Raw genomic sequence first — 13,550 nt, 5'->3', positions numbered from 1 at the left:
AATCATAGGACAGATATTATTCACTATTTTTATTTGCCAGTTAGAATGTTTTATGTATTTCATTTAAGAAATGATGACTTACCCCTTCATGGTGAAATTTTTCACTCAAGGAGAAGAACCAAATTGTAATTTTCTGTAATTGTCAAATCACTTAAACCAATGGATATGAATTTGATGTGACTTAAAGTATTTTAGCCCAGAGCTTTCAACTCTCAGGCATCCAGTTGGAACTCCAATTATATTATGTAGAAAGATACTACTTTTTCACATATTTGAAAGGAAATGGCTAGCAGTTATCATCTATGATGATATTTTAAAGCCTAATGCTCAGTTTTCCATGATTTTTTTCAGGCAGCATCCTTATTTTTAAAAATTTATTTTATTTTTTTAAGATTATTTATTTGAGAGAGAGTGAGAGTAAGAATGAGAGTAGAGAGACAGAGAGGGAGAAGCCGACTCTCTGCTGAGCAGAGAGCCTGGTACAAGGCTCCATCCCAGGACCCTGAAATCATGATCTGAGCCAAAGGCCGATGTTTAACTGAATGAGCCACCCAGGCATCCTGCCTATTTTAAAATTTATTAATTAAATTCTAAATAAGAAAGACTTTCCACTTGGGGTTTGGAAGAACATACCATAAGTTACAAGGATGTTTCTAGAACGAAGAATTACGATTGACTGAATTAATAACATACTATTAAACATTTGAAGAGTACTAGTGTTACAGGCTTGGTAGAGTTTAAGTTGTAGGTTTCTGTTTGTTGCTCCACATCAACTAAATTGGTGATTTGTTACCATTATGGTAGTGGATATCCCTTAATAATAACACTTACATGTGTCAGAATTTATAGTGACAGTCTCTGTGTACTAGAAGATTAATTGATTTTAAACATGATATTAGAAACTTTGATCTCTTATCTGATGTTAATTTTCATGCTTTTAATAAAGGATATCTTAATGCCAAGATATATATGAGTAGTGTTTGTTTTACTGACCTAGCTAGCCAGGTTCTCCAGAAGTAATAAACTTTTATCTTTCCCTTTCTTATCAGATACATACAGACATCTTTTCCTCACTTCTACACCCTTGCATGTACTTACCTTGCATTCACACTAATGTGATACCTATATCTTTGCATACACATACACCTTTTCATGTATGTATACCTCAAAAGTGTGTGCATCCTTGCACATGCCTACCATTTATTTTATAAGTATCTTGGACATTGTCTTGCATAAACACAGTCTAATAGTATTAAAGAGAAATGCTTAAATTCTAAGGAGAGAATGTCACTTTTAAGGATCTGTTTTTAGCTTGATACGGTTCACCTTTGAATTTGGGTTAACGGTGAATATTTTTTCAAAGAGGTGAGAATTTGGAGATAGGAAACTAGGTCTCAATACTAAACCCCTAAAAAGGTAATTCTAACAGTGTCTTTCGGGACTTCTTTTTTAATTTTATGATAACAAGAACTCTTACAAAAGGTTTGGAATTAAACTTTCCAAACCTTACCTGATTGAAGAAATTTCTAATTTTTCCTAAAGGATTTTAAAGTAGTTGGATAAAAGAAGAATTTGGATACAAATTTTATTCTAAGCCAGACAATTTGTAACAAAGGGGAAGAGATTGTTTTTACCTGTATCAGATTTATACCTTATTCTTTAAAATCACTGTGCCTTTTTGTTTTTAAGATTTTATTTATTTGGGGCGCCTGGGTGGCTCAGTGGGTTAAAGCCTCTGCCTTCGGCTCAGGTCATGATCCCAGGGTCCTGGGATTGAGCCCTGCATCGGGCTCTCTGCTCAGCAGGGATCCTGCTTCTCCCTCTCTCTCTGCCTGCTTCTCTGCCTACTTGTGATCTCTGTCTGTCAAATTAATAAATAAAATCTTTATAAAAAAAAAAGATTTTATTTATTTATTTAACAAAGAGAGATCACAAGTAGGCAGAGAGAGAGAAAGGGAGAGAGGAGGAAGCAGGCTCCCTGCTCAGCAGAGAGCCTGATGCAGGATTTGATTGCAGGACCCTGAGATCATGACCTGAGCCCAAGGCAGAGGCTTAACCCACTGAGCCACCCAGGCACCCCTTCTGTGCCTTTTCAAATACATCTTGTGTTTCCCATTGCTGTAATCGTTTAAGGCCCACCTCAAATGTCCTTGCTGATGAAGAAGTTGAAGGCTTTTCCCCTTTTACCCTCACCTATACTCCCTCTGCTCTGGTGCAGTATTATGAAAGAGCACACTTTTAGATCACTAGAAAAAGTAATTGAACTTGTGGCAGACCATTTGAGTTTGAATATCATCTTCTATAGTACCTGGCATTTATTGAACTCTTAATACATGCCAGGAAGTATTCTAAATACTTTGAACTTATTAATTCATTTAGGCAAGTGGTAGCCTCTTTGAGGTCCTGTACTCCATAACAAATCTGATAAACTATATGCATACATTTCCTAGAATAGCACATATTTTAGATATACATGTGAAACTTTACAGCTGATTTTAGGGGGCCCTAAGCTAAAATGGCCTAAATCAGACCTTTGACAGTCACTGGAGTCCAAACCTTTGAGAAATGCCATATTTACAAATAAAAATATAACCTAAGTGATTCAGACATTTTTCCTGGATAAGAGTGCTCACTTTCTTTGCCTCTTAACCTTTTCACTTTTAATAGTAGTGGTAATAGGTGGCTATTTTAATAGGTCCCATTTTCCTAAAGAACCCAAAAAAGAGTGTTCTATGTAGTGATCCAAAACAGTGTCTCATGTTGAGAGTATTAAAAACTTTACAGATAAGGATTAGCCCTTGTTTTGCATATTTAAAAAGACAGTTTTATATGTGGTGAAATTGATTCATAAAAATAGTGAAGTAGTTTTACTTGAAGTAGTATTTTTCCAGGGTTCAGTTTTAGTGCCATACATTCCTTTCAACTTTTTGTCCACTCCTGCCCTCACTGAATAAAAATCAAATACTAAGTTCCACTCTGCATGTCATGTCCCTCTTTGGTCTCTAAACCCTTTCTTGTGCCTCACTGCTCTTAGCATAAAGTCCAGACCCAGTAGTTGAAGTCTTCTGCTTTTTGATCCCAACATGTTCTCCAGTGTTCTGCAGTTTGGCTCAGTACTTCGTTTTGTTTCTGTTAAAATGGATTGTTCACTATTACTCGAACATTCTGTCCATTTTTCACATTTTTGTCTAAATTGCTAGGTAGAGGCAGGGGAGAATAGGTTAAAGTAATTGGCCTGTGGTCTCTCTCCTGATCACCAGCAGCACACTTCTGGGACAGAAAGAACACAGGTGGCCTGGCCTTTGCTTCTTAAAAACATCCTGATAATGTAATCTTTTAGTGAATATAGGCCAGTGTTTGCTAGGAGCAGAGTGTTTATCTACAGAATACTTTGAACGGGTGACTGGTTTCGGCTTGCTTATGGTAAACAAGCATAATCTGTGGATATTTGAAGTATATTTCTCTGAAGGATATAACAGAAGCAGTACCACTCTCTGGCACATAAAACTGAAGTATTTTGTAACCAAATGCTCACCAATGTATGACGTAACCTTTTCGCCTCACATTGAGACTTCACCTGCTCTGGACCAGAGAGTGCTGCCAGTAAGAGCGAAGGACCTGGGAGGAAATGCCTAGGCTGTCCCAGACCTCTTCTTCTTTTCTTTGCCTGTGTCTCTTGATTGCTTATTGCCTTGTTATTATTAGCAAATTTATTATCAGTAAAATCTCTGAATTGAATGTGTCTGATTTGACAGTCCAAATCGATGTTGGCTCACTGCTTTTCTCCAGTGTTCATTTGAAATCTTAACCATACTTTAGGCCTAGTTGAGAAATCTCCCTGGAACCTCTGAAACTATTCTAACCTATAAGGGTCTTCCTCTTCCATTTTTCCAAACTCATTTTAGTCTTTATTATCTACATGAATTGCCTGTGGCAGTTTTTAGATTGTTGACTTAACTTCATTCTTGTTTACCTTCCTAAAAAGTTGCTTAACTTTTGGATATTTATGCTTTTAATCCTCCTCTAGCCTCGAAGCTTAGACACTGAGACCTTGTTCATAGCTGTAGCTAGCCATGATCCTTATATATTATAGGCCCTCAAATGTTGTTCATTTGCTTTAGAGAAATGAAAGTCAAAAGGCACAGCATTTGAGTAGTTGAGGGCATTCTTTTATAGTACTTAGATGTTTGCATCATGTTGATATTGGAGGGAAAAATGCAAAGAAAAAAATGAAACTTCTGAGGAAGTTATTTTAAAATTTTATCAGATGTTATTTATTTTTCATATTATTATAAATATACTCTGAATCATAGCAATACTGTTTGTTTATCTTCTAGAGGGACAGTTAAGACACATAAAAACTGGGGAACCGTTTGTTTTTAACTACCAAGAAGATTTGCACAGATGGAACCAGAAAAGATATGAAGCTCTAGGAGAGGTAAGGTCATATATTAAACTTCACACTCTTTTTTTTTTTTCCAGTTTTGAAGAGTCAGAATAAAGGTTTTGAAGCTAAGGCAGTTCATGAAGTCTTTCATTAAAAAAAAAGTGATTAAAAAAAAATTTTTTTTTGTTGTTCATTTCAATGGTTATGTTTGAAACATATTCTCAAGGTTTATGTTTTTATGTAAACCTGTCCTTCCCATGACCTTAATATTTTGTAGTGAGTCATTACATCAGAAGACAAATTCATGACGAATTTTATCTTTTAAATGTTTTTAAGAGGTTGAATCCTCTGCTATGCCAGGAGGAATAAGTGTTCTTTTAAGTGGTTATCTTAAAAAAAAAAAAAAAAAAAGAGTTACTTATGTTAATTATATGAAGTGATGAGTATGTTAATTGTATTAATCTTGTTTATCATTCTGCAATGTGTATATATATCAAATCATCACAGTTATTCCTCAATAAAGGTAAAAAAAAATTCTTACTTATGTGAACAAGATTGGTATTTGCTTGGCTAATAAAGTGTGTCTAACCTACTTACCTTTGACTTGATGAAGGATGAGGCCTTGTGAGCATTTAGTTTCCTCACACAGTACCATTGTGAGGAACCCTTGAAAATGTCATTTGTCATTAAGGTGAATGTTCTGTTAAAGCCAAAAGTTTTACTCATCCTATGTCATGTTAAATAATTTTAGTAAAATGCACATGGAGGGGTGCCTGGGTGGCTCAGTGGGTTAAAGCCTCTGCCTTTGGCTCAGGTCGTGATCCCAGGGTCCTGGGATCGAGCCCCACATGGGGCTCTCTGCTCAGCAGGGAGCCTGCTTCCTCCTCTCTCTCTGCCTGCCTCCTCTGCCTGCTTGTGATCTCTGTTTGTCAAATTAATAAACAAAACCCTAAAAAAAAAAATAAAATGTACATGGACACATTTGTTTAGTGTGATAATACATACTACTTCAGTTCTTTAAGGAAAAGCTAAAGTTCCTATATTCCTGTTTTGATTCTTTAAAAACTAGTCAGAATGAATTACTTGATTAAGCAGCAGCATAAAGAATATATGAAACTTAGTTTATTTTTGCTGGAAGACAGTTCTCCATGAATTACATTTCCACATGTGTCTGAGCAAAGGTGTTGACAGCTTTTGATGTGGACTATCTTTTCAAGGGTGTTTGTGTAGGAAACAGCTTGGAAGACAGAGCTTGTGTCTTCCTCCAGGAGAGAGAACAGATTTGTTTGCTCTTCAGGAAAATGCTCTTCCTGTCCGCCACTAGTGACAAAGAATGGGCAGGTTTGGTAGTAACCCCCTTATAAGATTGAGCTTCATAAATTTTGAGGCCCCTTAGCTATGATGCAGTCCCACTGTGTACTTAGCCTCTGTTTTAGCCTGTCCATATTGCCTCTTTAGGACTTGAAGGACAAAAGAAAGAGATGAAAATAAGCTTATGCTGCTTGCTGAATACCTTGAGTAATAAAGTCTTTTGTCTCTGACATAGAAATCTAGTGTCTTTTGGCAATATCCATGAAATAGTAGCAGGCTAACTTGTTAGCTGGCAAAGAGAATAAAATCTCAGACCCTTCAGAGTTCTTGACATTTTTCGCTAGCATTTGTAACTTAAGTTTAATTAATGCTCTGAATAATTTCTGCTGCACATGAGCTATTCCCATTCCCCATAAGTGAATTACTTATATGCCTCAGGCTAGTAGTATGTTGATTCTAGGAATATCTGTAGTATATGACCTTACAGAAGAACTGGGGATGTTTGTTTTGTTTTGTTTTTAAATGGGGCTTACAGTTTACTCCTTTCCATGAGCCATGCATATTTGTTCACTTGGACAGGTGCTGTTCTCTAAACAAACTTTGTCTTTTTTGTCATCTGCATCTTTTTCACCCTTAACCTATATCCCCTAGCATTATCTCTGTCAGAATTTAGCAATTGTATCTTATTAGATTGTCCATGTACAAGTGATTCCTTTCTCCTAGATCTCCTATCTTATATTCTTTGGACATATGAATTGTCACAGGTTTGATTTTTGGTGGATCTTACTCTACGATAAAGTATTATGAAGTTTCACTTTAATGATTATATATAGATAGAGATAAAATATTCTGCATTATCTAGATTTCCCACCTCCTGTGCCTGCATTCACATTTGTGTTCGTGATCAAGCTGGCCCCAAATGATCACCCCAAATCACAGGATTTATTCTGTAGTGCAGTGTGTCTCAAATTTAGATCAGTAGACCCCTGAGCTTCAAGTACCAATCCCATTTACTTCCCAATATATTTATCAAAAGTGCATAACCTTCTAACATAAAACTGTCACAACAAAAGATCCAAAGATTAGAGAAGGGAAGTCTGGTTGTTAGCATTTGGTTCCCTACAATCTTGCTTTTCATGTCTTGTTTGAAATACTTGTGTTTTTATTTTTTATTCCTCTGAATTCGGGTACACCATGAAATACTTATTTTTATTACCAGTCTCACTGCTGAAGGTTGACTATTAATTTAATTTCTTTTCCTAAATTTTAGTTTTGAGATGTATGAATTCTGGTTAAATATGCATAATGACACAATTTTCACTATTGTAAATTTGTTTGGTGTTCTTTATGGTAGGATTTAATAATGCATAGGTGGACCTATCTTTTTGTCCATTTTCCTTACTTTCTTTTTCTGAGCTGTGTCTTCCAATTAGTTTAACCACCTTACTGTCCTTCATTCATACCTTATACTTTTATCTTGTACCGTTTTCTGTCTTTGAAATGCCCTTGCTCCCTTGTTCATGATACTCCTATCTCTACCTGCCTTCAGGTTTTGTCTTTCATATCTTCTAGGAAGCCTTCTCTCATCTCTTCTACCACTGTTTTTATTCTTTTTCTCAATTTCCTTTCTTCTCATTCTCTTTTTCAGCCTATCTTGCCTTCTTTTGAGAATGATTTAAGGTGGGCGCCTGCGTGGCTCATTCGGTTAAGCGGCTGTCTTTGGCTCAGGTCCTGATCCTGGGGTCCTAGGATCGAGTTTCACATTGGGCTCCATGCTCAGTGGAGAGCCTGCTTCTCCCTCTCCCTCTTCCTGCCGCTCTGCCTGCCACTCTGCCTACTTTGCTCTCTATCTCTTTATCAAATAAATAAATAAAATCATAAAAAAAAAAGAAGAACGATTTAAGGTGACCTTAAATATGAATATTCCACTTAGCAAGATTAAAAATTAAGTAAAAATAATAAAATAGAATTTAAAGAATGTTAGTAAATTAAGAGCATGAGTTTATTTTCTTTCTCTTTAAGATACTTTACACTGTATTACAATATTTTTTTATTTTTTATTTTTTTTAAGATTTTATTTTATTTATTTGACAGACAAAGATCACAAACAGGCAGAGAGGCAGGCAGAGAGGGGGAAGCAGGCTCCTTGCTGAGCAGAGAGCCCGATGCGGGACTTGATCCCAGGACCCTGAGATCATGACCTGAGCTAAAGGCAGAGGCTTAACCCACTGAGCCACCCAGGCACCCCTACAATATTTTTTAATGAATATCTTTTGGCAATTTGGGGCAATTTTCTATATTCTTATGGTACTTGTTGAATAGTAAATGAGTGCTATACAAATATATAAACTATAAATTCTAGACCTATGTATTTTAGGAAATTTCTTAATTTTAGGAATTTGATCATGAAGATAATATTTACTTATTGAACGGAAAATGACAGGCTAATGATGATTTTCCCACTTGTAGAACTAAACAATTTTCGATTACTTTAATTCCCATTTAATTTCTAAGAGTTTCAGACAATTATGGCTTTGCAGATAAAAATTATTTGATTAAAAGTCATCTGTCTGTATTTATGGCATGTTTTGTTGGAAAATTTTTATTCTTCATGGTCAAACTCTGGACTGAATCCGCTGTAATTCAGAAAATAGAAGTTCTTCTGTAACTGCCTAAATTTCCTAGAAAACAAAGTTTTGCATTTATATTTTGGAAATAATTTAGTACTTCGTCTTACCAGTGAGGTCGCTAGTTGCAGTAAGTGAGAGCTTGTAGAAAGCATTTCATCACGTCCTGGACACAGAAGTACTGAAAAACCTCCTTTCTCCTCATTGATGGATAGGGTGGAATTCAGAAGATATTACAAATTTGAGTTTATTGCCTAGGAGCCTGCCTTAATAAATAGCTTCTGATGATTGAAGTTTTAAGGAAACAGATTCTGGTTTTGGCCAACAATCTAAACCAAAACCCCTTCTGTTTTTTTTTTTTTTTTAATCTTTTAGTATGTTCCTACTAAATATCGACTTTTGTCTTCACTAGAAAACTACTGTGTATGTTTCACAACTGCCGTTTTAGTTTATGTTTATTTCTCTCTTAAGGAGATTATTATAGCAGTCATTCAGCAGAAATTGTTTTTAAGACTTGCTCTTGAAATGCTCTGTCATTTCTATGTAAATTAAACTTATTGTGTAAGTAAAATAAACTGAGATGTCAGTTTGTTCTTAGAATGCAATTCCATAACTACACAAAAGAATACTCTTTGCATTCACGTAGTTACATTTTTATAGTCAAACAAAAGCTTTTGCTAATATGTATTTTTTTTTTTACTATCTACATATAGCTTGATAAAAATATATAGCCTATAAGAGATTTGGATAATTTATCTAAATTTAGAAAGATACTGTCAAGGGTTTTAAGGAGGTGGGAGAGTGGTGTGAAAGGGTAATTTTCAAAATAGAATTCTCCAGTATATATACTGGAGTTGAATGCCAGAAAATAGTGTTTCTGGTAAGCTCAATCAGGAAGACTCCAAAGACTATCATGTTAGGTAGTAAGTAGAATTTAGGCTTTAGGCTTCGTTTGTAAAAACTAGCATGTAATTTGTGAAATTATCCCCAGCTATCTGTTTCAGGGCAATACTGAATTACTATTAAGTGGAGAATTTATAATCCAGCAGAAATTCTAATGAAAGAAGAATTTGATTTTCTTACTAATTTGGGTGTTTGCATTTCCTTTAATATTTATCTTAATTACCTCTTTAAGAATTAATAAATTGTCAATGTGCTAAATAAGAGAATAGCAGTGACTGAACAGTTTTATAAGCGTGGCTCTTTATTCTTGACTAGAATCACATGAAAACAACTAAGAGCTTAATTTTTTTTCACCTTTGAAGCCATCTGGTCTTGCACTTTTGTTTGTTGGGAGTTTTTGATTACTAATTGGGTTTCTTTGCGGATTGTCGATCTGTTCAAATTTTCTGTTTCTTGCTGTTTCAGTGTTGGTAATTTAATGTTTCTAGGAATTTACCTGTTTCTTCTAGGTTGCCCAGTTTGTTGGTGTATAGTTTTTTGTAATATTCTCTTATAATCGTTTGTATTTCTCTGCTGTTGGTTGTTATTTCTTCTCTCTCATTTGTGATTTTATTTATTTGAGTTCTTTTTCTTTCCTTTTTGCTAAGTCTGGCTAGAGGTTTATCAGTTTTATTGATTTTTTTTTCCAAGAACCATCTCCTGGTTTCATTATTGTGTTCTGTTATTTTAATTTCTATATTATGTGTTTCTGCTTTAATCTTTATTATTTCTTTACTTCTGCTGGCTTTAGACTTCATTTGTTGTTCTTTCTTTAGCTCCTTTAGGTGTGATCTTAGGTTGTTTAAGATTTTTCTTGCCTTTTTTTTTTTTTTTTTGCTTTAATTTTCCTTCTTTCTTGAGGTAGGCCTGTATTGCTATAAACTTCCATCACAGAACCACTACTACAACGTCAAAGAGATTTTGTATCTTTGGGCTTTTATTTTCCTCCACGTAATTTTTTTTTCTTTTAATTTTTTTATTAATTATTTTTATTAACATATAATGCATTATTTGCCCCAGGGGTACAGGTCTGTGAATTGTCAGGCTTACACACCTGCCCCTTTGGGTCACTACATTTGTATCTTTAGGGTAAATACCCAATAGTGGGATTGCTGGGTTGTAGCTCTATTTTCAACTTTTTGAACCTCCATGCTGTTTTCCAGAGTGGCTGCACCAGCTTACATTCCCACCAGCAGTGTAAAAGAGTTCCCTTTTCTCCATATCCTCACCAACATCTGTCATTTCCTGACTTGTTAAATTTAGCCATTCTGACAAGTGTGAGAATGGCTCATTGTGCTTTTCATTTGTATTTCCCTGATGCTGAGTGATGTTGAGCACTTTCTCATGTGTCTGTTGGCCATCTGGATGTCTTCTTTTCGAAAATGTGTTTTCATGTCTCTGCCCATTTCTTGATTGGATTATTTGTTCTTTGGCTGTTGAGTTTGATAAGTTCTTTATAGATTTTGAATGCTAGCCTTTTATCTGATATGTCCTTTGTGAATATTTTCTCCCATTCTGTCAATTGTCTTTTGGTTTTGTTGACTGTTTCCCTTGTTATGCAAAAGCGTTTGATCTTAATGAAATCCCAATAGTTCATTTTTGCCCTTGCTTCCCTTGCCTTTGGCAGTGTATCTAGGAAGAAGTTCCTGCAACTGAGGTTGGAGAGTTGCTGCCTGCATTCTCCTCAAGGATTTTGATGGATTCCTGTCTCACATTGATGTCTTTCATCCATTAGGAGTCTGTTTTTGTGCATGGTGGACAGAAATGGTCCAGTTTCATTCTTCCACATGTGGCTGTCCACAATTCTCCCAACACCATTTGTTGAAGAGACATTTTTTTTTTCCACTGGACATTCTTTTCTGCTTTGTCCAAGATTAGTTGACCATAGAGTTGAGGGTCTATTTCAGGGCTTTCTATTCTGTTCCATTGATCTATGTGTCTGTTGTTGTTCCAGTAACATACTGTCTTCATGATTACAGCTTTGTAATAGAGCTTGAAGTCTGGAATTCTGATGCCACCAACTTTGGCTTTCTTTTTCAACATTCTTCTGGCTGTTCAGGGTCTTTTCTGGTTTTATATAAATTTTAGGATTATTTGTTCCAGTTTTTTGAAAAAAATGGTGGTATTTTGATAGGGATTGCATTAAATGTGTAGATTGCTTTAGGTAGCAAAGACATTTTCACAATATTTGTTCTTCCAATCCATGAGCATGGAACATTTTTCCATTTCTTTGTGTCTTCCTCAATTTCTTTCATGAGTTCTTTATAGTTTTCTGAGTACAGATTCTTAGCCTCTTTGGTTAGGTTTATTCCTAGGTATTTTACGATTTTTGGGTGCCATTGTAAATGGGATCGACTCCTTAATTTCTCTTTCTTCTGTCTTCTTATTGGTGTATAGAAATACAACTGATTTCTGTGCATTGATTTTATATCCTGACACTTTACTGAATTCCTGTACTAGTTCTAGCATTTTGGAGTGGAGTCTATTGGGTTTTCTACATAAAGTATCATATCATCTGCAACGAGTGAGAGTTTGACTTCTTCTCTGATTTGGATGACTTTAGTTTCTTTTTTTTGTCTGATTGCTGAGGCTAGTAGTTCTGGTACTATCTTGAATAGCAGTGGTGATAGTGGACATCCCTGCCCTGTTCTTGGTAATAGGGGAAAAGCTCTCAGTTTTTCCCCATTGAGAATGATACTAACTGTGGGTTTTTCATAGATGGCGCTGATGATATTGAGGAATGTACCCTCTATCCCTATGCTTTGAAGAATTTTGATCAAGAAGGGATGCTGTACTTTGTCAAATGCTTTTTCAGCATCTATTGAGGGTATCATATGATTCCTGTTTTTTCTTTTATTAATGTATTGTGTCACATTGACTGATTTGCTGATGTTGAACCAACCTTACAGCCCAGGAATAAATTACACTTGGTTGTGATGAATAATCCTTTTAATATACTGTTAGATCCTATTGGCTAGCATTTTGGTGAGAATTTTTGCATCTTTGTTCATCATGGATATTGGTCTGTAATTCTCTTTTTTGATGGGGTCTTTGTCTGGTTTTGGGATTAAGGTAATGCTGGCCCCATAAAATGAGTTTGGAAGTTTTCTATCCATTTCTATTTTTTGGAATAGTTTCAGGACAGTAGGTATTAATTATTCTTGAAATGTTTGGAAGAATTGTCTTGGGAAGCCATCTGGCCCTGGGCTCTTGTTTGTTGGGAGATTTTGGATGACTGCTTCAATCACATTACTGGTTATGGGTCTGTTCAGGTTTTCTATTTCTTCCTGGTTCAGTTGTGGTAGTTTATATATCTCTAGGAATGCATCCATTTCTTCCAGATTGTCAAATTTGCTGGTGTATAGTTGCTTATAATATGTTCTTATCATTGTATTTGTTTGGTGTTGGTTGTGATCTCTCCTCTTTCGTTCATGATTTTATTTATTTCGGTCCTTTCTCTTTTCTTTTTGATAAGTCTGGCAAGGGGTCTATCAATCTTATTAATTCTTTTGAAGAACCAGCTGCCAGTTTTTATTATTTGTTCTACTGTTCTTTTGGTGTTGATTTCATTGATTTCTGCTCTGATCTTTATTATTTCTCTTCTCCTGCTGGGTTTAGGCTTTCTTTGCTCTTCTTTTTCCAGCTCCTTTAGGTGCAGGGTTTGGTTTTGTACTTGAGACCTTTCTTATTTCTTGAAAATAGCTTGTATAGCTATATGCTTTCCTCTGAGGACTGCCTTTGCTGTGTCCCACCGATTTTGAACAGCTGTGCTTTCTTTATCATTTGTTTCCATGAATTTTTTCAATTCTTTAATTTCCTGGTTGACCCATTCATTCTTTAGTAGGATGCTCTTTAGCCTCCATGTATTTGAATTCTTTCCAACTTTTCTTTTGTGATTGAGTTCTAGCTTCAGAGCATTGTGGTCTGAAAATATGTAAGGAATGATCCCAATCTTTTGGTACCAGTTCAGACCTGATTTGTGACCCAGGATGTGATCTATTCTGGAGAATGTTCATGTGCACTAGAGAAGAATGTGTATTCTGTTGCTTTGGGATGGAATGTTCTGAATGTATCTGTGATGTCCATCTGGTCCAGTGTGTCATTTAAGGCCTTTATTTCCTTGTTGATCTTTCGCTTGGATGATCTGTCCATTTCAGTGAGGAGGTTGTTAAAGTCCCCTACTATTATTGTATTATTGTTGATGTGTTTCTTTGATTTTATTATTAATTGGTTTATATAGTAGACTGCTCCCATGTTAGGGGCATAGATATTTAAAATTGTTA

The 13,550-nt window shown here is 35.5% G+C and overlaps 1 protein-coding gene across 7 annotated transcripts in view; it reads left to right on the top strand.

The window, feature by feature from the left end:
- ARB2A (ARB2 cotranscriptional regulator A) overlaps positions 1-13,550 on the top strand; it is a 434,723-nt gene that overhangs the window by 46,690 nt on the left and 374,483 nt on the right. For all 7 annotated transcript variants that reach the window (XM_059175475.1, XM_059175479.1, XM_059175478.1 and 4 more), the window contains one exon: positions 4,338-4,438. In XM_059175475.1, coding sequence (XP_059031458.1) covers positions 4,338-4,438 — 101 coding nt within the window. The remainder of the gene's footprint in view (positions 1-4,337; positions 4,439-13,550) is intronic.

The sequence above is a fragment of the Mustela lutreola genome, chromosome 5 (genome assembly GCF_030435805.1).
Source record: "Mustela lutreola isolate mMusLut2 chromosome 5, mMusLut2.pri, whole genome shotgun sequence".
Taxonomy (NCBI): domain Eukaryota; kingdom Metazoa; phylum Chordata; class Mammalia; order Carnivora; family Mustelidae; genus Mustela; species Mustela lutreola.
This window is presented reverse-complemented; position numbering and strand designations above follow the sequence as displayed.